This window comes from Buteo buteo, chromosome 29 (assembly GCF_964188355.1).
Source record: "Buteo buteo chromosome 29, bButBut1.hap1.1, whole genome shotgun sequence".
In the NCBI taxonomy this organism is placed as follows: domain Eukaryota; kingdom Metazoa; phylum Chordata; class Aves; order Accipitriformes; family Accipitridae; genus Buteo; species Buteo buteo.
This window is the reverse complement of record NC_134199.1, coordinates 4,170,442-4,196,885: the sequence shown is the minus strand read 5'-3', so window position 1 is coordinate 4,196,885 and position 26,444 is coordinate 4,170,442. Positions and strand designations below refer to the sequence as shown.

At 41.1% G+C, this 26,444-nt stretch overlaps 2 protein-coding genes across 6 annotated transcripts in view; one reads left to right on the top strand and one right to left on the bottom strand.

Moving 5' to 3' along the window:
* The window catches only part of GSG1L (GSG1 like), a 57,978-nt gene extending 55,187 nt beyond the window's left edge, over positions 1-2,791 (top strand). Inside the window, exons 7-9 of the mRNA XM_075059285.1 lie at positions 329-516; positions 1,242-1,847; positions 2,365-2,791. Coding sequence (XP_074915386.1) covers positions 329-516; positions 1,242-1,847; positions 2,365-2,791 — 1,221 coding nt within the window. The remainder of the gene's footprint in view (positions 1-328; positions 517-1,241; positions 1,848-2,364) is intronic.
* A 10,905-nt stretch (positions 2,792-13,696) lies between these two features.
* The window catches only part of KATNIP (katanin interacting protein), a 65,037-nt gene continuing 52,289 nt past the window's right edge, over positions 13,697-26,444 (bottom strand). For 4 of the 5 annotated variants that reach the window (XM_075059333.1, XM_075059329.1, XM_075059332.1 and 1 more), the window contains exons 20-26: positions 26,097-26,161; positions 24,798-24,908; positions 22,798-22,937; positions 20,101-20,202; positions 19,285-19,445; positions 16,853-16,941; positions 13,698-15,502 (exon numbers count right to left, since the gene is read on the bottom strand). In XM_075059333.1, coding sequence (XP_074915434.1) covers positions 15,447-15,502; positions 16,853-16,941; positions 19,285-19,445; positions 20,101-20,202; positions 22,798-22,937; positions 24,798-24,908; positions 26,097-26,161 — 724 coding nt within the window. In that variant the 3' untranslated portion in view covers positions 13,698-15,446. Of the gene's footprint in view, positions 15,503-16,852; positions 16,942-19,284; positions 19,446-20,100; positions 20,203-22,797; positions 22,938-24,797; positions 24,909-26,096; positions 26,162-26,444 lie in introns of all 5 variants that reach the window. The other variant, XM_075059334.1, reaches the window with a different exon arrangement.

Here is a 26,444-nt window from a genome sequence, read left to right as displayed (position 1 = left end):
GTGTGAGGCGTGCTCATTAGGACCTTAAAAATTTGGTGTTTAATTGCATCCAGCACTGAGAAAGGTGTAGGGAGGTGGAAAAGTGAATATGTTGCTAATTCAAGCCACCGGTACTAACAGGCCAGGACTTCATGCACTAGAACTCATATAACCCATCCAGACCAGGATTTTCTGCTGTCTTCCACCACAAGAGGATTACGAATATACCAGATGCACAAGAATACTCAGTTGGTCACTGGTATTGCTACAAAAGTTTGTCATGTCCTTTGGCTGCTAGAAATCCTGAATCATGATCTGCACAGTGCGTATGTTTCTGTTCCCCTTCAAGGTCAAGGCGTTTCTAACTGCATCCGCTACCCATCAGGACAATTCCAGTCTACAGGGGTACATCTTCCTCTCTTGCCATCAGTCTTGCCAAACTAAGCAAAATTTAGCCATAAAAAGCATTGGGATGTCTCCTGCCCGGCAGCAGCCAGCAGAAAAGTACAGGAAACAATATTCGGGAGGGGTAGTCTGGTATCCCCTGCAGCTGGCATTTCAGCCACCTAAAATAGCTGGTCAGCCCTGTACACAGTCTATAGCTTTGGGCGGGGGGAAGAAAAGTCCTTAACACACCGTGCTGTATAAAAGAAATGTCCTATAATACCACCACAGGAACAACGATGTCATTCTGTGTGGCCCTTCTGGTTTTATCTTGCCTGTTTATTTATCCCCTAATTCACTGGGTAACTGTGCAGAGCTACCAGGAGATTAATGTGTGGGGCTCCAGGGTGAAGGCAGGTCTTCACACTTTGCAGGGATGATCAAGGGCAGGTCCTGTGGCAACCTGCAAGCCAGGCTTTATCCTTTTGTGTTCTGACTGGAATTTGTCACAGTCAGTATGTCAGTAGCTTTCTTCCCTTCCTGTCCTTCCCCAGCAGCAAATCCTTGGTTCTCGCAGAGGTGTATGACTTTTGGGAAGGAGAACGCTGACACGCCAGTGGTTATCACACTGATGATAGCTGACGAATGCTTAGCTGGCACCAGGGAGAAACTGGTGCTGAATTTATGTGCCTTATTCTCAAACACTTGTTTTTGGTCATGAGAAGCAGAGGGTTTTACACAGACATGAGAAGCAAATCAGCCTATGGGGAAATACAGTTATGGGAAACAGGCTTAAAATTGTCCCAAAATAAGGCCTAAAATTGTCTTATAAGCCTTTAGCCCAGTCCAGAGGAAAAAGTGTGTTTGTCTTTCTTTAGGGCTTCACAACACCCAGCTCTAAATGTCACTAGCACGCAGAGGAACAGGAGTGACCATAATGCTCAGAAAATACCCCCATTCGCTACGTCAAGCTCTTCCAGTGACACATCAAGCAGCTCTTCACTTTCATCAGAACCAACCAGCCAGATCTCCATGGTTCAGGATCAAACCCTGCTGGACATCGCCTCCATCACTAGATTGGCCCCGGGAGAATCACCAAACCCTCAACCATTTGAGCAAAGGGATAAAAATTTAGCAATATCGTGTTCCAGCCCACTCGGAGCAAGGACTATTCCAGCACCTTGCCCAGCCAGCCCCAGGCTCAGTCTAACACCCAGCTCAGCCAAGCCACAGCAATACTCTGACTCCTCTCCGGTCAGTCCAGGGATCAATGCAACTTCCTTCTACACCTTTTGTCCTCACACAGCACAAAACATACAAGCTTCAGCATCAGATCACACACTGACCCCAACCAGGAAAAGCACAAGGCCTCCAGCAACAATGACTCCTGAAGATAGTTCCCAGTCTCCTGGCTATTCTAAAACTGGATTAAAGAATACAGGAAAGGGTTTTGAATCAGATCTGGAAGATCCTGATCATGAAAGGTACGTATCTGGATCATACACATGTTTAAGTCCTCAGATGACTCAACTTGGTATAGGGTCATTAAGAGCCCCTGATTAAAAAAAAAAATTAAATATCTTTTGTGATTTAGGTATTCCCAGTGTTTGTTTTGCAGTAACTACCCTGTGCTCCCACTAAACCTATTATCCAAGAAGCAAAATACCGTATTTTCCATACATTCATTTAGCTCTCCAGACCTGATTACAGACCATCCCTGGGCCAGGTTGCCAACCTCAGCTCCTCCAACAGAGCACAGTTTTAAGGTGCCGCATTTCCTTCTAAATGAGAAAGCGCATCTCTCCCTATACTAGCAGAGGGAAACTCTGCTGTTAGGATGAAGCCTGACAGCTAAGAGCTGGGGATGGTATTCAGTGACATGGCTGGTATCTCCCTTCTCAAACCTCAGGCTCTGTGGTCCGACCCCAGGCAAGCTGGGCTGATTTCACTCCTCTGAGCCTCTGAACTCCACACTGTGTCTGCCACTTCTTTCCTTGGCAGGATATTTGTAACTGCGAAGGAATTCCAAGCCATGGAGAAAGAACTAGAGGATGTAAAAGAAGAACTGAAATGCCTGAAGTGGAAAGTGAGACACATTGGTGAGACTGTGCAGCCCTTGGCCGAAGACAGCAAGCGTTACAACGGCTATACCCTGACGGAGCTCAAGGCAATGGTGCAGTTTGAAGACGACCCTTACAAGGCTGCACACAAGATCCTAACCGCGCTCTTCAGCGATGTCTACTTGCTACAGCACTCAGTCACTGAACAGGCCTGCAACTCCCGATCTCTGCCCAAGCCCAAAATAGACCCAGAGCTGTACACGGTGTACTGTGACATTCTGAAAAGCATATTCCCTGGAATTAGCAGCCAGACCTTGAGGGAAGAGACACAACACGTGCAGAAAAGCAACCAGAAAGAAGTGCCATAACACCAGAGCCCACAAGATGTTCTGCAAAGTGAGAAGTCTCCGATGATTTTAGAGGGCTGAACTGTGGTACGTACCGTTGGTTGAGTCTATCCCTTTTAGGTGTGAATCATCTGTAAAGATATTGGTGAGCTCTGAGCCCTTCATGCCACTTGCCCAGTGAGACAGGGTGGGAAGGCATTCTGCATACTTCCCACATTTTAGAAAAAAATTGCCCCTTTAATGTCTCTTTCAATCTATGGACATTTCTTTGTTTCCAGCAACTACAAATGCTGACAAAAGAATCCAGAGAAGGCATTGTATGTCCAAGCAAGGGCCTTTTCCCAGCCCCAAACAGACCAACCAACCAGCATCTGGGTAGTTTCTATTTTCTAGAGTATATCATTCATTAAATGACATTACTTGTTAGAAATTTGTGCCTGTTCTTTTCTTTTCTTTTCTTTTTTTGGTCTAAAAATGCTTTGCACATCAATCAACAATCATAACTTGAACACACACTGGGATGAGACCCAGGCAGCAAACCACCCTCCTCTGCCCATCTGTACCCTGGGTTGCACGGGCAGAAAACCAGGGCAGAGAGGTCAGCAGCTGCAGTGCCCCCCAGCAGGTCTCCCCTCTGGGTAACTGGGGGCCAGGGCGTAAGGGTGTGCAATATGCCCTTAAATCACCGAGGCACCAGTGAAACAGAGAGAGGTCTGCGACCTCCACCTCTCCAGCCTCTGACGACGGAGCCGACAGCCCGGCTCACACGCGTCACCCGCTGCGCTCTGCCTTCCTGCGGCAACGCTGCCGAAAGGCTGCGACCTTGCAAAGGTCTCACGAGGGAGCGCTGCTGTGGGGCCTGCCCCAAGGGAAGGGGGCTGCTGGTCACGGAGGGCACACGGGAGAATGGCGCTGGGGCCCCTTCCTCCCCGTCTGGGAGCCAGCAAAGCGCAGCGGGTGAACAACAGTTTGTCCACCAGGTTCTGCTCACAGGGCTGGCCTTGCAGCCCGCTTTGCAATGATCTGGTGAAGGTGGAGGGGTGGAGGGATGTCCTTGTGCCGTTTCGCTCCGTACCACTGGAATACACTGCTTCCCTACCCTCCTGGTTCACGCACCCCCTTTCAGAGAGTCCTTGACGCTTCTTGGAAACAGCCGCTTCCCTGGTCTCGAGGTGACAAATACATCAAAACCCAGAACGTGTCTGTCCCGCACACTGCTGCTGCTCCCTGCCAGGCCACTGAGGATGGCGAGACGAGCAAAGGGTAACCTGTGAGTTCAGTCTACCTTTCCCTCTGCTGGGATATAATCCACTTCTTAAGCTTATTCCAAAAACAACAGGGAGGAGAAGAATAAAAACAATTTAAAAAAAAAATAAAAGCAGATCATTCCTCCGCAGCTCCAGACATCTTCGGAGATGGGAGGGGGAAGTATGCTCCAAGGACATGCTGTGTACCTTCTGCACTCTTCTGCACAAGGGTATTCTGACATTTGTGTGAGAGATCCTACCTGCCTTTCAGCACGATCTATCTATACTGTTCTCTGCTGGGCTTACAAATACATTTCTTTAAGCTCCTTGTTATTAGCAATTGATTTTACTTACAAGCCGATGTGCAGACACAGGCACAGCGCTTTGCCCACGTAGCCTCTCTGTACCACGCTACAGCCAAGATCTACAGCCACATCTGGCAAATTACCAGGTAGCTACGGCAATACGCGGGGCTGTGCACAGCGCACGCCCTCGGGGCGGTCACAGCACCAAAGCAAGGGCCTGGGGAAAGGATGCGTCCCCACACACAGGCAGCTCCCTTCGCAGGTGGGCACGGAGGTGAGTGCAGGATGGACGGAGCTGCTGGAGAGGCAGCGTCCCCTGCGAGCAAATCACACTCCCCAGTGAGCACTGCGGCGGATTATGACAAATCGTCTGGACGGCTCCGTGCACCATGGAGGGGAATTTTGTGTCTCACACAAGCATGCCCCTCCTGCGAGCATTTATGTTCTGCTTTCACGGCTCCTTTTTGGAGGACAATGTGTCCCTTTGGTTCAGACTGGTGGGAATAGGCTGGCCCTCCTCTCACAGAACTCACGTAGGCACTGCTCCAGACTGGCTTTTCTATGACAGACCAGACCCCCGACTCCCTCAGATCTCTCTCTTCAGAGCTTTCCATAATCTCCAGTGGACACAGAATTTAGGAAAATGCAATGTAGGTATTAGCAATATCAATCTTCATACGTTGTATTGCCTGTCCTCGCTGCCCGTAAAATCTTAATTCAGTTGTTCCCTTAAGAACAGGCTTTGTGGCATCTCATGTTCACGAGGCCAGGCAACATGCTCCGATTATCTCTTTTAGCCACGTTGTCCTCATGCTTACTAGTAACAAGGTCCAGTACAGGTCTATGAATTATTTTTATTAGCCTTGCATCATCAAGGCCGGTTCTGTTCGATATTGTCAGTTCTGGGTCCCTTTCAGGTGTCAGTGTCCTCCTCCTTCTCATTCAGTTGTGGTATGAATCACTTCTGCCCATTTGAGAGAAGTGCATTAGATCTTTTACCCTGATAGTCATGGCTTTTGGCCATTCCAGTGGAGCTTCCAGGCTATTTGCATCCAACTAGAGTTGGCCAGACTTGCCAGACCTTCCATAATTATTAGGTATCTGCAACTTCTGAGCCCTAGAGTCTGTCCCCAGTGCCTTACCTGCCACAGCAGTCCAAGTGATCAGCTGCAGGGAACCTGTGAAAAAAGCAATAGGGCATACCCACTACATTTGTCCTTTACAGCCTCCTTGCTTCCTTCTTTTCCTCTGCTGCATTTGTACCTTGAAGGCAGTTCTGCCTCTGCGAAGATGGTTTGTTCCTGGGTTACTACATTATCTGCACTTCTGTGACCATCTCCAGTACTTGAGCCACCTTCCCTCATTTTTCTACAGGGAGAAAAACCCACTAATTTTCTACTCATTTTCCTGAGCCCTTCCTGCTCTTTGTATTCCTGTGCACTACCAAGTCCTTTCATCCTTTTACAAGCCTTAGCTTTCCTTGCTAGCTTTGCTTACCTAGGTTTGCTGGGGGAGAGAAACACAGCTGTCTTCCCACAATTCTGAAGAGCTTTGCTGCATCCAGCCTATTTTTTCTATAGTCACCCACTCCTAACAGAACAGGAGGGTGAGGGCTGACCGCCTACACCTGCAGAAAGAGCCCTTCTCCTCGGAGGGCAACAAAACTGAGTCAGCATAACAGAAGTAAGACAGCGGTATCTTAAATAAACGGGCATGAAAGCGTTTTTTTTTGCTTTCACTTTCAGCATCCTGCACTTGCCAGAAATGTGTCCTGTTACAAGCATGCTTTGCCTCAAGACTTTAGGTCTAGCTGCCTGGTATTCAGACAGAAAGGCAATTACACAGTCCCATTATTCTGACAGTTAAAAAGATTCAGCCATTGTTCTTCTTGGACAATTCATACTGATTTGCACCGTGCCTGCATTGTTCCTTAGCCTAAATAAGCCTTGTCTCCAAAACGTAATCACCTTCACTGGCATAGAGACAGACAGAGAAGGCAATCAGACACATAGTGAAAAATTAGTCTATAAATCTATGTTGCATTCCATCTATTCTCCATTAAACTATATAACTCTATTTTTTTCCTTGAACATGTACTTTCAGGTCTGAAGACCCAATACCAGACCAAATGATTTTTTTCTTTCCTTTCTTAACTAGAGGCATTACATTTGCTATTCTCCAGTCGCACCCAAATCCAGAGATTCATTAGTATTACACTTACTCAAGTAACATGCACTCTCTCTTATGTATTCATCCCTGCATGTAACCTGAGGAGCTAAGAGCCACGGCACAGGTTGTCTTCCCCTGTGTCATCTCTAGGAGCAGATGTCTAGTCAGAAGTGCGAGGACATGAATACTTCTTCCAGCCTCAGGCGATTTGCAGTTTATACTGATTGATTGCATTAAATAAGCAACCTATTAATATTCACCATGCTGTGGCTCAGTAGGCTTCAGCTGGCAGACAGATTCTACAGCAGATAAGTTATGTTAAACAGAGGGTCCTGATCCATACTGGTCATAGAATCACAGAGTAATTTAGGCTGCAAAGAGCCTCTGGAGGTCAACTGGTCCAACCCCTCTGATCAGATAGTGTTCTAGTAAAAGAAACCGAATAATAATATCTGTGCTGCAAAAACCAAACCATTGCAATACAACAAACATCTGACAAAAATTAAAAAGGAAAAAAAAAAGAAAAAAAAAAGGAAAAAAAAAGAGAGAGAAGCCATACAAACAACCTGCATTGGAATCACTTGTGGATCAGATCCAGCATAGGAAAATCTGAGGCTTTTTCTTCTCCCAGGAAAATCTGAGGCTTTTTCTTCTCCCAGTAGCACTGTGCTAGGAGATCATCTAGATGGGAGCTCTCCACAGGCTAATCAGCCTGTAGAAACTTAATTTATGTCTGCATCACTGGATAAAGAAGAATAAATGGCAAAGTTTCTGTGGCCCTGTTTTGGAGGACCCTTTACTATGGTTAGATCTACATGCGTTGCCAACTCATTTTTCAGATTTCTCATTAATATCTCTAATGCATAACTGCAGTCAAAATCAGTCACTGAATCATACATTTTATGACCTCATGCTTACCCCTTCATACTGTTAATAATAATAATACCCCTGCATAAGATGAACGCTTTCTGCAAAACAAGTCCACCAGGCCTTCTGGTTTATGACTTAAAATATAGTAGAACCAGTTTTAGGCAACTGTCAACATCTTTATATTAATTATCAGCAAAATCCTAACTGAAATCTGAGTCACAAGGGCTTGGGCAGTACCATTAATCCCTTCTCCATTCTTCCTACGTGAATGCCTGCTTCTCATGATGTGTTCTCTTTCTCTATACATTTATATACCTAGTTCCTTTTGCACACTCCAATTCAACTTTACTTCAGTAATTTTCACATTAAATCTACAGTCTTTGTTTCCCAAGGTGAAACTGGGTCCAGAGACCCTTCTCCATTTCTTATATCCATATGCTTCTATAGGTGGTTACTTTTTCACTATGAGCTGGAGCCCTCCCCTACGGACCTCGCCTCCCCTCGGACTCTGACAGGCAAACAAGTGTCCAACAAGTCGTTCCCCGACCCGTATTCTCAAACCACAAGCAGATGACCAAGGTGCGGATCTCCCTAGGGCCTTAATGCTACTCCCCGAGGAAAAATAGTGACACTGGGGGATCCCAAAGGACTTCAGACAGAATACACAAGGACAGAACATGCATTGATCTACCCAAGCACAGTACTGAGCAGATCTTAGCTTCTTGCAGATTTTTTGTGAAGAGTACATTTTCTCAATGTCCCAAAGACAGTGATTAAAATACATATCAATGCCTTGCTGGGTCAGTGGGTTTTGATCAGATTTCCCATTTCATGTTAATATTCAGATATGTTACCACCCCAGACAGATGAATAATAGGAGCTATTTAATTTCTCTGACAATATCAAACATAATGAAAAGTCTTACTATCGTCCCACATCCTTCTCCATGAATTCTGGCCACAGACAGATCTCCTGTTGGTAATGGAAATGTCAGTTTGATTCATCAGTTCACCAACTAATCCTTACCAAACAATTTCCAGTATACAGCAAGCCACCCAAAAGCATTCCTTTGGAAACAAGCCAGAACTGACATTCACTGTAGATTAGTTTTTACTACTGTTTAGGCTTATACCATTTCAGGTAGCTTTGCTACTTACTCTATTTTTAGCAGTGCTTCCAGCAGACCAGGAAAGAGGCAGATCATGAGACTTCTGCTAATCTGTAAATCTGATATTATAGTTGGGACACTGAATTTATTATTATACGGCTAGATGACGACAGCAGAGATGACCTTTCCACAATGCCAGAAGTCTTATCCACACTGATCTAGGCCTTTAATCAGTGGGGGCAACTATAGATTATTATGTGTCAAAGGAAAAACTTTTTCCCTATTAGGACAGTCAAGTATTAAAACAGATTGTTGTGCAGCCTCCATCCCTAGAGGTTTTCCACATCGAACTGGATGAAGCCCAGTATGACCTGGTCTGACTTTTGTAAGGTAAAAAAGAAGGTGTGTAATTGCAGAAAGCAGCCAGGGAAATCTTTGATGAATGGGAGCACAGAGCCATGAATAATAACAGGCAGGAACAGCACCATCAGTGTTTTACACTTGCTAAGCCACACTTGTAAGCAAGCGGGGCTGACAGCCGTCAGCGTCTCAGCTCAGTTCGCTGTGCTGGCTGACTCATTTTTCTGCCAACCACTCTGTACACTCCGTAAAGCTGCTGTGCCAGCGCTGCCTCAGTCCTCACCCTTTCTGATGAAAGACGAAAGCTCTCTCTTGCTCAAGATGAAAGTTCTTTCCCCGGCTTGTTACAGGCAGAAACATCTCTTCTGGCAGCCACCTTATGCTGCTATCAGGCAGAAGAGAAATCTTAGTGCAAAAGGGCTCAACTGCTCCCAGTTCATTATCTGTACCACAGGGACCATCTTTTCTCCCAAGCACAATGCTCCCCTTGGGTGAAGAATCATCTCCCTGAGAAAACTTCACAGCCATACCAGCTTCTTCTGTGTTCCCCTACCCTTATGCCTACCACGCTTGCTTTCCGTCTGAACCTTTGACCAACATCTGTTTCAGCTCCAGCTGTACTGACTGGCATACAGTTTGGAGATCAGTTCAGTCCGTAACACTCAGCTGGGCTCACACGCTCAGGAGGCAGCAGCTGAGTACCAGGCTCTTCCTGGCCCTTACAGTGGCTCTGAGATGTAGCGTCCAGACCTAAACCTTCTCCTTAGCACTGCGCCCACCCCCTGCTTCCCCCAGGGCCAGAAGACTTTCAGGTAGCAACCGCCTTCCTTGCTGAGAAGATGGAGATTTGGCTATTTCTAAGTTCCTTTAGCGTCCTCTGACATTCTCCTCCACATGCTTAGCCCAGCATGATGAACTTTCAAAAACCGCTGTGAAGCCCCTTTTCCAGTTAAATCCAGATAAGCTAAGGAACACAAGCAACGGAGCTCTAAAACAACAGATCACATATGAGTAAGAGGGAAGAGTAGAGCACAAGTTAAGTGTATCTCTCTGACATATCTCCTTAGGTTTATGGTTCCCCAGAATGCCCGACCTCTTGGGAAAACTGCACAAAATCTGTGCATGCTGACATTTTTGGAAGTCCCATGAGCAATAGAGCAGAGATGCACACTAGGAATTTGCGAGTCGAGTTGATTTTAGTCACACCAAAGAGACCTTGAGCGAACTGAAAGCTAAAGGCAAGATTTCACTGCGGTCTCACTGTATAATTGGGACCTTCCAGAAATAAATATCATACCTGGGGAAGGCTGCTAGATCACCTCAGATCATGAGGTGGTGGTTTTCCTCTCCTAATTAGAGCCAAAGCAGTGAGCTATGGGTGGAGGACCGTGTAGTGTTGGAAGAAATAGTCCAGGCTGGGAAACTCCTACCCCGCTGATCACCGGGATGGTCAGTCCTCTCCTTCAACCAGGAGCTAAGAAGGGGAGCCATCGGCCAGAGGGTCTGTAAGCCTTGTTTCCCCTTTTTTCCAGTAATTTCTAGGTCAGTAAGAAAGAAGTCACAAATTGTGAATGTTTCCTTTTATGCCTAGGTCTCAACACTGCAGCACTTCACAGGGTCCCGAGCCAGGGTGACTGGAGCTGATGCTATTAGACAAGGGTGGAAAATTGATCTCTTCCCAGCAAGATTTAGAGGCCAGTCGGACAGGAAATTACTCCAGCTGGGCACTCTGTCCCCATCTCTCAGCTCTTCCTGCAGCTAGGAGATTCACTCTATAATTGCTTTCTTAGTCCACATTTTATCCTCAGCTGACAGAATTCCATTAGGGTGATACAAGCTGCGTGATAAAGGGATGTTTGTGTCTCACATGGGCTGTAAGTCATTTCTCAGCAAACAAGCAAATAGTCACAGAAATGGGCAAAGAGACACTGAGCCAGGAACCCTCCTTCTTGTGCTCTGAATACCAGGACCTCAGCACTCAAATGGAAGCAAACATTCTTCCAGTATGTTATATTCCTCTCTGCTTCCCTCTCTGCTCTTTAGAGGAGACTTGTCAGTGCACATCTCCAAAATGAACACTTATCTCTGCAGCATTTTTGAATGGACAATAGCCAAGCAGGCAGACATGGAGCACCAGCACCCCTAGAAAGGAGGGCCCCATGCAAACGGGAGCCACTGTGCTGTGATCGGAGGGGTTGGTGACACCACAGATCACAGATAGCAAGTGGCCGACGTATGGGAAACTAGATGAAATGAAACCAATGTTGTAATACACCTGAGCACATACATCTGAAGAGCGAACCAGGTTGGTCACACCTGCAAGACAAGGAACAATGATTCTGAACAGGTCCTTTGGGACTGTTTTGGAAGACAAAAGGCGTGATCTTTTAAGCATAATGATGCAGCTAAAAGATAGACATGACGAAAAAAGCTAAAAGGGAATACAGGAAGGTGCGTCAAATGCTCTAGTCTGCATAGTTACAGTATCTATAGTACTGGGGAAGCCATTACTAGGCAGTGTGTTCTGGAGTTCACATTTTTTGAAGAATAGTGTAAGAGATTTGGCTACTTCAGTGACTGTTACCAGAAGAGCAGCTCCTGTTAGAGCTCTGCCTCCCGGATCAGCAGCCCCAGAAAATGGAGGCCAGCCCAAGGCATCCCTACACAACGTGTCTGCTCACACCACTGCTGGTTTGAACTCTAATCACTTGCTATATTCCCCAGGTCCGTAGAGAGGTGCCTCCAACAGTGAGGATTGCTGAAGCAGATAGCAGGAGGGAATGGGAGATGTTTCTGTCTTACACAGTAAAAGCCACTGACTCAACCAAAGGGAAAGCAGACTTCATCCCCTGCATGAGCCAGAATTCAGATGTCCATACAGCACTTCACATTTGCTCTTACCTGGCTTAGGCTGAGAAGTGAGCTTTTCCTGGTAACGCAAGAAGGTTTAAAGACTCAACATTCAACCTCCCTCAACCACTGATCTCATACTCACATCATCACTGGCAGCGAGACCTATCGCTGGTCATTTCAGTGTGTTACCTGGCGTACAAGATCTCAGTCCAATCTCACAACACCCAGTCGCTCATTGGCACTGTCAGGCTCTTGCAGATGTTACCAGTCTAGCATACATCCCTGAAATGACAGGGCTGAACGTCACTATGGGGAATGACCAACACACCAGGAACACAGTAAAAGCCTAGCAGGACCAGGAAATCTTACAGAAAAAGCAGCATCACCTACGCAGAATGCTGTGGTGCAATTTTATGTCCAGGCTTAGCCTAAGCCATGAGAAGAGCTCGGCTTAATTTAGCTGCCGTATGTAGCTCCTCACATAGCTCTTATGGGTTCATCCTCCAAAATGAGGATTAGTGTCCTGACTCAGTAATACACAAACTTCAGTGTCTTCTATGCTGCCTTTTACACTGTCTGCATCACTGCTTGCTCCCTTGTCCACAGACAGGTACTTCTCACTGCTGTTTAAATTCTACTGGATTAAACCACAAAAGGCAGAAATTGATAACAGAAGTTGCAGGACTTCCCAGGCATTCCGGTTTTCAGATTACACAGTGAAGACTGATAAAAACATCTTTTTAAAGACCAAAAACTAGGCAGCATGACACGTACTTCCTCACAGATTATTTCTTTATCCTCTGCCCTTCTCAGTGTCACTGAGGGACAAACAAACTCATTTCTGTTATCTTGATCCAACCCCTTTAATGCAAGTCACTACAGGTAAAGGTGAGCAACTATGACATAAAGGTTTTTGAGCGGTGCAGAAATTGGAACTGGGCGAAAGTTTAATAATTTACATCAAAGGCTTCAGCAAGAATTCATACTAATCCCTCCTTTTCCTTTGCCATGCTTTTGACAATGTCGAATGATGTTACTGTGCACATTCTTGCTGAATTACTCTTGCTGAAACTGTGCCTGACATTGACTGAAGTGCTCCGTGGGGATTTTCTTGATTGCGTGTTTACTCTTCCTCTTCTCCCTCCTGTAAATGCTAGTCTGACATGAATGTATTTGTGACTAGTTAGTTAAAAAAAGGTGAAAAATGGAATGAAACTTTTCTTTTTTAACCCTGATTCACTGTGGAAATGAGTCAAGTATCTATGTTTGTGTATATAGGGCTGACTAGGACACTTAATTATCTTTGGTTATATAAAGGGTCATTACATCTCGGCTCCAATTAGGAGGGCAAATGCTGACATCTCTCCTAGACATGAATGAAGTATTTTCTAAACATTATGCTACTTTCTATATATGACTGACTAGACTCAAGGACTTCATTAGGCCTTGCCTTGGTGGCGTATGTCATCCCAGAGCAGAGCGCAGGCTGGCAAACCCTTCTTTCAGACAGGGACACTGCAGGGGAGGATGTTCCACAACTTAACAATTTTCTGGAACTATTTTAAAAACTTTCATGGTCTTTCCACAGCGTGGCAATTGTGGGGAATCTCTTGAATGAGTAAAAGAAGCTGCTAGGAGAGTCTGATGGAAGGTACAAGCCAATACTCTCTGTGCCAGACCAGCTGCACTGGATACATTACAGATTTCCAGAGGCAAAAGGTGTGAAAACTGGCTGCAGTTACCAACTGACCGGTGAGGAAGAGTTGGTGGCAGAGAAACAGACAATAGAGAGAACCGTGACCTATCTGAGCTTGACCGGGTATTTTGCAATAATTTACAAAACCTGGACTTACCTCAAAGGCTTAGGGTTGAAAAATCATTAGTGTATCACATAGGACTTGAAATGCTCCAGACAGATACAGAGAAGACAGATGAGCATAGAAAGTACTCTCCCCCTCATACCTTTTCTAATCAATAAGAAGGATGCTATTCTGTGCCAGGAAACATGACGGATTTCATTTATCTTCACATTCAATGCAATTTTCTCAGAAGAACAAACAACGCGACAGGTCTCATCTCATCTAGAGATTGCCTACATGACAAATCTGTGATTGTGCCTTAAGTCTTAAAAACCTTGCTGTTATAGCCTCTCCTCTTCCAAACCCATACATTTATATCTGTTCTTAGCTCTACTAGTAACCCCCCTTGCAGCTTCTCCTCTTTTTCATTTTGGAGTTGCACATGATGGTTATCTGAGAACACAAGGGGAGACAGTTCTCAGAATGACAGAGGGTTCTTTTGTCAGTGCAGTTTGGGAAGAGCCTTTCAACAAAGTACAATATACTCACACTATTTTACATTTAGAAGTGTTTTGTATTTAGTACAAAATACATTTTGTTGCTCCATCAATACACAGAAATCTGGGAAATGCATTGCTATCCTGTGTCTTTTCAGTTTAGCCAACACCAGTTAAGAAGTACGCTTTTCATAGGCAATATACAAGATATTGCACTCCTGACTCAGTACAGAACAGGAAACAGAACATTTTAATTCTGTATCAGGAGCTGCAGTAGTATATCTCTGTTTCATGTCTAAAAGTATATACTGACTTCAGAGTGTTCAGTTCTCTCTGAAAACAATGAGCGAGTTCTAAACGAGAAAGGAAGAATCTTCTATGGAAGAGATTTACAGGTTGTCACAACGTACAAATTTTCAGTGAAAAATACTTTTGCATAGCTACAAATCCTGCAGCATAATTATTTGGTTAGAGGTTTTGTTTAAATGACTACATATACAGGGTACTTTGTGTTTAAAAATGCGGTTTACTCCTTCTGCTAGTTAAAATCCATTTACTATTTGTCAAAAGTGATGATATGTTGGTGGCCACAGATCTGCTTGGTGCAGCACAGAGGTATGGCCTCCTCATTCATATAATAAATTCAGGCAAAATAGGAGAAAATAACATTGCTCTGTAGCAGGAGGACTCTGAAGAATGTGTAGAGCGCCTGTTAGTGGCATTTCAGGCAAAACACCTATTTTTCTTTTTTCATGGTAGTGAAATAATGAAAGAAATAATTATTTCACTGCAAAAGATGAAGGAAGTGACAGCTGAAACCTACTTATTAAACCTTGATAAACCCACTTCCTGATCTCCATTTTCTAAAAGCATTCAACACACTTCTGCATGCTCCAGATGTCAGAAACAGTGTCAGCCCCTAGAGACAGCCATGGCATCAACACAGTGGCAGCCCAGAAATCAAGAGGTAAAGAATATTTCCTTTAAGTACGTTTCCCAAGGAACTATTTACAGGCATCAGAAACAAAGCAGACACTTCCTTCTAGTGCGGAGCTTTGTGACCATCCAGCTAGGATTTAGGAATTAAAGTTTGAGAAATACTCTGAAAGAGCTCTTGTTATAACCATCCTGCTTCACCCAAGTTCTTGGTACATGGCAGGAACACTTGTCAGCTAGCAATAAGGTTCCCACTCACTCCTTTATGTTCCTTTCTCCCTGGATTTTCAATTAAGAGAGGAGGAAAAAACAGTCAGACAGATAATGACAATTAAAAAACCCAGAAAACTGAATTCATGCTTTAAATTTCATTACTGAAGAAAATTTCCTGTAGCAAATAAAACTTCCTCTCATAAGACAGGAGGTGGTTCAGCAGCAGCAGATACGGAAAAATGTTCCATTTGGATGATACATATCTTGGAGATCTAGATTGCAGTTATTTAGGGCTGGATGTATTCAGGACTTTCCAATGTTATCTTTTCCTCCTCTGCAGTCCTTTTTCACATATGCAGGTTTTGGGACGCAAAGCTGTTAAGGAAAATTGAGTGCTGTTTTAAGACTGTACCTGTATTTACAGTGAAGCCATAGAATAAAATACAGAAGGAACATGCCCATCTCTCTTTCCATCCCAGAATGAAAACTAAGCTACTCTTCTCGGTAATGTTTCTTACATTGACAGTGAGTGCTACAATTTTTTCACAGTCCTATGGAATCACATTTCTGTGGAATCTGGTCTGAATTCAATGTTGACACTGTTCTGAGTAGGAGGTTGGACCCTCCCTCAGGAGGGGAACCGTGAGGTCTCCTCCAACCCAAATCATTCTACGAATCTGTTATCAACCACTGCAGCTGATACCAGTAAGTACTCAGAGGAGACATGGGGCAGATGGTGATAGGCAATCCTCAACTGATGACTTCAGAGGCGTTGTGCATCCTTAATGCTTGGGCAATAGATGTGATGGCCATGACGATGACAGCTATTCTTTAGTGGACATAGGGTATGTCTGTACTGGAACCCAGGATGCCATTACAACAGGCACAGAGATGTTCAAAACACTTTTGATGCAGCTAGCGCTAATATAGTAATAACTTTGAAGCTGTATTTGTACAGGCAATGGCATTTCAAATCCTTCTCCAACACAACTGTTATTAAAAGCCATCAAATAATTTCTGTTAACACTTTCTAGAGGAACTAATTGGAGAAAGTGTCATGCTCAGGAGAGAAAACCAATCATGAATATACCAGCTTGGCTGAGAATTTGTAATGTATTTAGGGAGTTATTCTGAGTAATTTACAATGAATGACTGGGAATTTTCAGACTATAAATACAATCTACTCTTTCTCCTTGGGAAAAAAAGAGGTTGTCTTTTTAATTATCACTTTGTAAGAGAAAAGGCCAACCAGAAAGACAGTGGGAAGAATAAAGTCAACATGTGTTCCCCCTTGTTACACTTACCATGATTTTGGATTTGCTTGAGGAGTAACAAGCAGCTAATCGTGACACACATATGCATCATCTCAGAAGCTGCTTAGAAGGCCAGTGGGGATGCAATGAGCCTATTATTCCAAAAGCTATCTATGAACCTGCATAATTAACACCAGTTTTCAGTTTATCTTTGGTCAGTTTCTTTCCTGAGGACTTCTCTGTGTGTTGGTATAAGCTATATCATCCACTTTCAGATTTAGATATAGAATAAAAATCCACCGGAGTATTGACATTCCTGGTTTGCCTTCCTATGTTAGAAAAAGTAGAGCTAGATATATGAAAGAGGTGTAAGTCTCCCCACTTTTCCCAGTTTAGGTCTGTAACAATGTTCATTATCCATCCCATCTCAGCAGAAAGTGAGCAGAAGAAAACTGTAGAACACAGAACTAACCTGGATCAGCCACAACCTGTTTCTTCTTGCTGTTTGTGACAATCTCATTTTCATTCATCATTCGTACATCCTGATCTCCCACATGATTGCTGAAAAGATTTAAATCAGTACAATAGCCAAAATAATCAACATTGTGAAAAGTTATGTATCATGAAAAAGGTTACCAAATAAGTTATTTAGGTCCTGGAGGCTAAACAAAGCTATGAAACACAGCCACATTATATGAGACTATCTAGAAAGGAAAGGCATTCTGTCTGCATCCACCTGAAGGACTTCTTGCCAGTTTTAATTAGTGGCATTCATTCAGGCACACATTCAAATATAAGTATCATACTCACTTACAATTTTCTTGCTTGCCTACACAGCTTGAACCACATTAACCAAAGTGAGATTTTAAATCAGTGCTGTACAAAGAGGGTATAAAAATCCCTATATGGAACTTAACAGTGTCTTGTAGTGTTGATATAGCATTATTTGAAAATTTTCTGAACTAAGCAAAACTAATTTACTGTGACAAATTTTGTTTGCAGGAGGCTGCTGCAAAATTTTAACAATTCCTTTTTGGGAAAGTAGTAATAACTTCAAGGTTAAATTAAACAAATTACAGAAAAAATGTGAGCTGAATTGAAAGTTAAAGAAAACATCACTAATAACATCTCCCTTTCACACAGACAAAACCAAAACATCTGTGCCTCTGGAAAAAAAAGTATATTTTTCTTTTCTCTACAAATACTGCACAAAATAGGTTTCTATTTTTGGAGAAAAATGTAATGTCTCTCAAACTGTCAGAGTGAAACAGGAGAACCAATACTGCAGTAAATCAGAACTTGCACTATTGATAATATCAGACTCAAGTTTGGAGTTCATAAAATACTGAACAGTGACATGTGAAAGAGAATAGGCCAAAATCCGAAGTAATAATATATAAAAGCTGAAGAGTATTTTTAAATTGGAGGGATATTATCCAGCATGTAGTAAGGGATTTGTCTTCTATTGCTAAAGTACCCTATATTTTAGTAGGGTAGTAGGTGAAAAAAAGGAAAAGAAGATTGCAAAACAGGCTAAGAAGAAAGACCAGGAAAGCTCCTGCACAGAGGAGCTTCTAGAAGAGAAGAGACTCAGCATGTTCTTGACTGGAAAATAGATCATGCAGTTTACATGACCCCCCTCTTAAAACTAAATCAAAGGATATATGTCTTATAAATATGTGCAAAGGAGGTTATGTGGAAAAGATCTAGGATTACAGCTGGTGCTTCTCTGCTTCCAATAAAATAACTACTCATAGAAAGATGCTAAGCTAAAGAAAGTAAACGTTCATTTCTCCTCCTCCTTTTTATATCCCACTGAAAAATTTCTCAAAACTCATATTTTCTCAAGACATTTTCCTTTCAGTAACCTTTTCATTTGAAAAATTGTTTACCTCCAACTTTACCATGACAACACAGCCACTTGTACAAAACCATGAGTCTAACACAATACATCCAAACAATAATAATTTATTTCAACATCTGATAGTACCAGTGGCCAAGAACCAATGGTTTAGAGAAACACAGGAACACAAATCCTGTGGGCAAATGTGAACTTCTGTTCTTAATCAGGACAGCTTACGTTCCTTCCACTTATTTCTAAATACCTGAATATTCTTCTGAATTAATTATGTGCCATTTTTGAATGCAAAACTGTCGCCTTTTTTTTCCAAGTGATGTATGTGCAAGACATTCTATTTGTTAGCTGTGCAATGTATAAGAAAGTGTTTATTTCTATAAGCTTTCGATTTTTCACTTTTCAATCTCATTTAAAATAAATTATTCTTTCAATCTTTATTTTCCTTGCTAAGGACTGTTTTTTAGACCCTATCAATCCTGACCTTCTAAATATAAGTGCATTTTTCACTGCATTTCATCACAATTTCTGTGAGATTGCCAACTTAGTGGTTTCAAAGTGTCATTCCTCTGAATGTAATTCATTTCTCATTTCTGAAGTTCATTATTTTAGAACATTTATAAAATAGTAGAATTCGGGTTCCTTAATTAGTATCTGTGCCAAATCAGAGGACTTCCTTTTCTTTACTTTTGATGTTCGGTTCTTTTTCATTAACTTTCTGGGGTTTTTTTCCTCCATGTAATATCATTGGGATTTATTATTTCTTCTCTAAGGAAGCCTAACGTCTTTCTTTTATTACTGTAAGCTTCCATGAAAACGTATGTAAATATGAATCATGAATCCCAGTAAGTGCTAAAAAAATGCTTACAAATAAAGCTGGTAATTTGATCCTGTTACCTAAAAAAATATTGGTTATTTCTCATTAAGTGAGGCTGAGTATGCTTTGGAAGGGAATTTTCTACAGCAATACACATATTACTGACATAAGTCACATAAAAACATTTTGTGAAAATAAGATTCTTTCTTCCGATCAAGATCCACTCACATACCTAATAACAGTTCTCTTTTCCTGATGGCAAATCTTCTCATCATCTGTAAAGAGAATGGTATGATACGGGACCACTGGATCACAGGTTGGTAGGATGCCTGATACTACATGGTTCACCATATCCAGAATCCCATTGTAGACAAGCAAGTCATCCACCAGAAGCTAAAGATATTTAAGAAACAAACAAACAAAACATCCAGAAATCAGGCATCACTTTCAGCAGCTGTCTCTATCAATTACCTAGAAATCGTTTTGCCCTATTTGTTTCACAAACGGTCATTAGTTTAGCTTTTGTTCATTAAAACTTCCATTTCTCTCTATTCGCTGCTGGGGTTTGATTTTTTTTTCCCCCAAATTTCTGTCTTCTCACTGATGTTTCTAATGCAGCTTTCAAGTAGGTAATTAAAAACGTATTTCATGTTTTACATAATTGCCATTCTATTAACTGGAGTGAATCACTCTTAAATCTACCAATTAATGAATCTCACCTCACTTCAGCTGTCTAAAACTTGGGTTTGTAGTTTAAACTAGTCTTCCAGGCCTGCTTTATAGTCAGTGGAAAAAGAAAAGCATTATCCTGTCTTAAGACAATTATCTAAGAAAAAAATCAGATAAAGTGTTCTTTCCCCGGACAAGAAAGGGAGGACAGATGACTGGCATAGATTAGTCATTTTAATACTAAATGCAGAGTTAAATGAGATGAATCCCCTCCTTTGAGATTATATGGAATCACACTTCAGTAAACTGTGAAAATAAGTACAGAAATCAAGCAAGCTGACTCACCAGAACATACAAAATGCATACAAAAACTACTTACACCAAATTCTTTCACACCTCTCTGAGGAGTTTTGGCGTAATTCCATAACTTGATCATTGACACAGTAGTAGGTACATCAAAAATTACATATACCCTATTCACCTGTAAAAGAGAATTAATTTATATTTAACAGCACAAATTCCCCAAAGAAATTAAATTCTCATGTATGTTGCATCAAAAGAGGTCCATATTTAAAGTAATATAGCTAAAGAGCAGATAACTGATGCTAAGGATTTAAGTTCAGCTATCATCTCTGTTGATAATTCATGGATGTTGTCTCTACCCCGGAGCTGCCCTCTCAAATGTACCTATAACTCATCAGAAGATGACATCTACACCTGAGCTTGTCATCCTGGACTGCTAGTCAACTGGAGGAGGGGTAGAGAGACACATTTATGAGTATTTCATCAACCAAATACAGACATGTGCTTCAGGATAAGACAAGCTGGGGTTCGGTCGGTTAGGTTCGGTTCAGTTCTGTTCTATTCTATTCCTAATTCTCTTCCATTTCTTTCTACCAAACATGAATGGCATCCACCTTTCTATTTGCAAGACTAAAATTTCTCCTATATCCTCTGACTTTGAAAGCTCTTGCAGAAATCTTGCAATTTTTGTGTGAGGTACACTAATAGGAATGTAGAGACAATTCTCCAGATGCTGGCTAACCAATTATTGCTTGAGGTATTGTTCATTTTATTTTCAGTGACATTAATGTCAAGAAGTTAAGACCAAAGATTAGGCTGTAGGAAACCAATCTTGCCTATTACAGTTAATTCTATGCTATTCCTTTTATGAGCTACCATATTAACTTTGGGCCGTCGTATCAGAAGCTTCATCTCCAGCATCCTCTGAAGTTTTAATCCTTTGACGCACTGGAGAAGATACTGTTAATTGTATTAAATCATTATGCATTTTTTTTACTGAAGAAAGAAATGTAGATGTGATCAATAGAAATGTTTGTATCTGTGATTTTCCAGAAGACAATTTGGGCATAGTCTCCAATAGCAATTGTTAGTCTCACAGCAAATGATAGATTTGATGGAAAATATGCTCAAACAAATAAATAAAATGACAATCAGTAACAGGGGAACAAAGAATTCAAATTGTACTTACATTAGTAATACATTTGCAAAAGATAAAAACACTTTTAGAATTAGAAAGGAAAAGATGTTTAGAAAGGAAAAGAAAGGCTATAATGTAAAATTTCCTTAAAGCTTTCAAACCTTCCAATATAGCAAAGAGTTTATTCAGCTTTCTAGGCAACCAGCATGTTTCAAAACAGACTAGCAATGAGGATGTAAGTATACACAAGCTTTGGTTCAGCATCCCAACTACAGAAGATGATCACGGATAGGCTGATTGCTTAATCCACTTGCACTTCCTGGCTGTACAACCATACCATGGAAGATGGAAGAGAGAAAAGTACTATGTGGATCCTGAAAAGGTATCATTTGCTACAGTTTAAGGACAGAAAGCACCACTAAATTGCTTACTCTTCCCTCCTGCATATCACACTTTATCAATTTACCCTTTTAATACTGTTCTTATGTTCTTCTACAGAACTTTGGTGTTAGACATAACAACACAAAGCAGTGTATGCATATGTGCTAGAACTCCAGGTACTGTTACTTTCCTTTTTGCCAAAATGAGTCTCTGCAAGCATGTCTTTTATAAGGACATGAGCAAACTCAGATGGTTGTCAGATCAACCATTCATGGTGTTATAAAGGATATCTGAGCATGCCATCAAATTAATTACCAGGACTCAAGATGCGGGATCTACACAGCAGGAGCCTCAAGCATTACACAGACCTTCCATTTTTCTAAGAAATGCAAGGGGTCAGTATTCTCAAGTATACTTAAAAGCTTTATCTTAATTATACCCACTGCATTACAACATATAATGATATATGAAGTATTTCCAAAAGTGACTTAATTCTTTGCTTTTAATATTCTAATAACTGTAACATATGGAGCAAGGATTTTTCCAACACAGTAAGCTACAACATACCACACGTCAGGTTTACATTTTGTTACTTTTGAAATCCATCCTCTTGTAAGAAATAAATACATCTTAACAATGTCCATAACAGGCTCATAAAAAACGTCCTCTCCCAAAACAAAGTCAGAACTCATCTAAGTTTATCTGCTTTTCCTGTTTAGGTATCTGATGCTCCATATTTTAAACATGGGGCTTCTAAAAGGGCTGAATCACTTGGGGCCTTAGGACATGAAATACTAAGTCTGTCATCTCTAATTTATGAATTTGAATTCAACACAGATAATGAGATTAAAAAAATTCTTACTGCTGGAACAATATTCATTGCTTTTTGTAAAAATGAATTTAAGATCCCACTCTGCTCCCATTTGAAAGGTGTTTATTGCACAAAACACGCATATTAAACTCTTTTGTCAGTATCTTTATCATAGCAACTGAAAAAACATCTATGGGCGCCTTGGAAATTCTTCTGCTGTTGCACCATGGAGACAGAAGGAGATTACAAACTTGGGAAGTCTATACTGCTGCTATCTGTGCAGTGAAGAGAAACTGGAATAAAAAGAACTTCTAAAAGGCAGTGATTTAGCATCATTTACTAATATCAAATTTACCTAAAAATTATGTATGCTCCCCCTTTCCTTTATGCTTCTAGCTACATCTATGCACGTCACTAAAATGGAATGAAAAGGGAAAATGTACCAAACCAGGAAGGACTGGTGCAAGCCACATATGTCTGCCATCAGTTGTGTCATTTACTCTGTCAATTAGTTTGTCTGGAGTTCGGATGTCTCCAGATACATCTTCTAAAATGTTGACACTATCTGGAAAAGCAGCAATATCTGAAAAAAACTTTAAGCGTAAATAACCAAAAAGAACATTTCAGAAACACCATATTCAAAAGTTCATGACTGCTCTTTCAGATTCCATGAGCAAGTATTCACCACCACAGCAGTAAAACTTTAAAAATACTCTGACTACTTCACATAGGTGGCTGAGGAACTTGGGGGCACATTTTTAAAAGCAGGACAACCCTTACAGATTCTGGCATTCAAAATTATTTTTCAAATAGGAATAAATTTACTAGCTGCATTTAATTTATTTTCAAATATGTATTTATGACTTCATCGATAAAGTTCCCTTATCAGGAATAGGCGCTTCCCAGCTTTTTTGTGACAAAGCCCCATTTTTTTAGCATGAACTTGTGAAAACGCCTCATATGAAACATATCTCAAGAAAAGTATCCCTGCAGGAGGTAGTCATCAGTCAGATTAGGTTTCACTTGAGTTCCTCAAGTTTTGTGATAAAAATCAGTAACTGTCTAATAAGGCCTTCTTTCAGTTCTTTGAGAGGGAAAGATTAAACCTTCTATTGAACAGGCTTTTTAGGTAACCAGATTTTCTCCATAAGAGAACATTTATGTTAAAAACATATGTATGTTAAAGACATGCAAAGAAATGTGGATGGATGGCACTGTCTTCAGAATTAGAAATCCCTAGCAATCCACTTTGAGGGGCATTAATTTCCACTTGTCCTGCTTTCTAAAAGGCCTGAGTCTGTAAGTACTTATAAAGAATTTAAAGGAATAACACAGCAATGCCTCGACTGTTTAAGAAAAGCTTGCTCCAGACTCAGTACTGAATTATCACATTTAGTACTGTACTAAGACAAATATGCTCTTTTGGGGATCCTAATCTATCCAAGCAACACTACTGTACAGGCAGAAACAGGTGATCCTTCAAAATGAGCTAAGGTATCTTTACCTGGCATTGTATTGTACTGTAAAGACATACTGTTTAAAAGCTAAGGATCCCTTGTTCTTAAAAAAAAATTGTTACCACTTTTCAATTTCAAAATGCTTCTTCTCCATTACAGATGTTTCGAGTTCATCATGTATCATACAAGATACAAATAAAAACAGCACTGAGGAAAAAGACTTTATCACCTTTTTCATCGTATCCTCTATTTATTAGACAATGACGATCCTTAGAGACATACAATTCATGCAGTATCCATGCTTTTTATCCTTTCTAGATGGCTAAGAAACTGTTTCTTCCATGTGACTGAGCTACGTGAATTATATGTTGGGGTATGAAGCTTTCAGCTCTTAAGAGACTTTAGCTGATGCAGAGCACTGAAGTGTAACCTTGATGACTACGAATCTTTCAAACATGTCCTTCATTCCTTCTGTTGGTTACCCAGGGAACACTGAATCAAATTCAAAGTCTCAACCCTTATCTTCACAACTGGATTGGGTGTCTAGAATAGCCTAAAGCTCCAGAACAAGAGTTAGGAAAAATTTCTTTCTTGTAGCACAATGAAAGATTCCATAACAAAGAACTGAGCTCAACCTTTTCTTATGAATTATAGCTCATCAAACTTTCTAGTCCTTCCATACTATAGAAGAAATAAATGTTGACAGCAAAAAATACCATATCCTTTTTAAGCCTTCCCTTCTCTAACCTTGTCCTGCTTTGTTAGTGCATCCCATTCAGAGAACAAATGTTCTGAAAGTATACAGAATACATTAAAACATATGGAAACAAGTATCATCACATGAATATAGAGAAATACAAGCAGAGTAATCACATGGGATAAACTGGCAATTTGGAAGAAGTAGCAAGTGATGCCACATGATAATGTGCCAGGGAGCAAACTGTGTATCTGAAAGGGATAGAGGCGCTCGGTCTGTAGAAGGATACTGTTTTCAGTTAGTAAGATTTGGTCTCCATGTTCATCAAACAACTCAAGTCCATTCAAACCAATGTAGTATGGATCACCCCAACTTGTCAGAAGCTGAAACTGAAAAACAACTAAAAAGCAAAAAGCTATTAAGGAAAAATTTGATAGTGATACTTCGTCCTAGCAGACTATTTAATTTGCAGTTTCAAAAATTATTGTGCAGCTCACATCTTGATGTCAGACACTCTTATTTGCAGTTTAAGACAGTGAAAAAAACCCTGTTTTTCACTTCTGACTTCACTATGTCTTAAACATCTCTGAATAAACTATTTTAAGACAAGAAGTCTGCCTTTTCCATCACTGATAATACACAAATGTACATCTGCAGGTGGCACAACTAGGCATAAGTCTATCCATATATGTTTACATCTATACATGTTCACATATATACATGTTCATATATGTTCTTCCATCAGATGAAGAACTACCGAAGTTTTTTATTGTGGGTCTTACCTTCTTGTACACTGCAACTTATTAACACCATAGCTCCTATTTGGAGTCTTTACTGCCTTCCTATGTTTCCTGAACATGCCTTTGCCTGGTTTTGAATTATATGGGTGATAATCAGCCAGCAAATATGTCCCTAAACTGAATGGCAGAAAACGTAATGATGGAGTCTGTGCTGTCCATTTCTCTAATGGAGCACTCATTTGTATCTCTTTGCTCTACCCCGACACTAATTTTCATGAAACTGGTAGGAAATAAGTATTGCTGAGACCTCATTGTCTCCAAACTTGGTTAGAATAGCCTAATGGATTTAAAAGGCCCATCAAATAGATGGATGGCATGACAGTAAGTATTATCACAAAAGGCTGTACTTATCTAGGAAAACTTAAGCTTAAAAATCCACAAACATTAAGAAAAATCACAAAAATATTACACAGTTCTGATCAACCTTAATAAAGATATAAAATGATACAAACATTCAAAGATATGCAAAAATACGAAGGCTGCTTCTATCTTTGATAGACTGGCTGGATACTGTGCTAATGGATCTCTAGCTCTAGCCTGGATGGATTATAAAAGGCAGGAGAAAAAGCTACCAGAGTATCTGAAAACAAGTCACACATTCATATATTATGTTCCTTTTTTTTATTCTTAATTCATACTTAATGGAAGCCTTCCTCATATTCTTGGTATCTTGTTAATTTCTTAAAGCACCAGAAATTGTTGGATTCAAAAAGCTCAGGACTCATAATCATAGTATATAACTCTAAAATATTCTATATGACAAGTAAGAAAATGACAGAGAAGGATACAACCACATGGCATTAACGGTGCTTCGTAGTCCATACTAGCCTGTTCCATTCTCTTTGAGCCAGTCCTACCAAAAGAAACAAGACAAAATATTTTCTTTATGTACCCTTGGCTCATTCAGAAAAGAAGAGAATAAAACGAAAGAACTAAGCCTCCACAAACACCACCCCCAACCCCCCTGCCTGCGATTATGGACTAGATTGTCCTCTAATCTCAGTAAAATCTGGTTAACTGTACATAGTTAAAACCCAATGAAACATTTTGTTCTAAGTGCTTCATATCTTCATCCAGGTGCCTCATACAATTGGCTTCAACAGAGAATATGAAAGAATACTGAACAGTTACGAGAA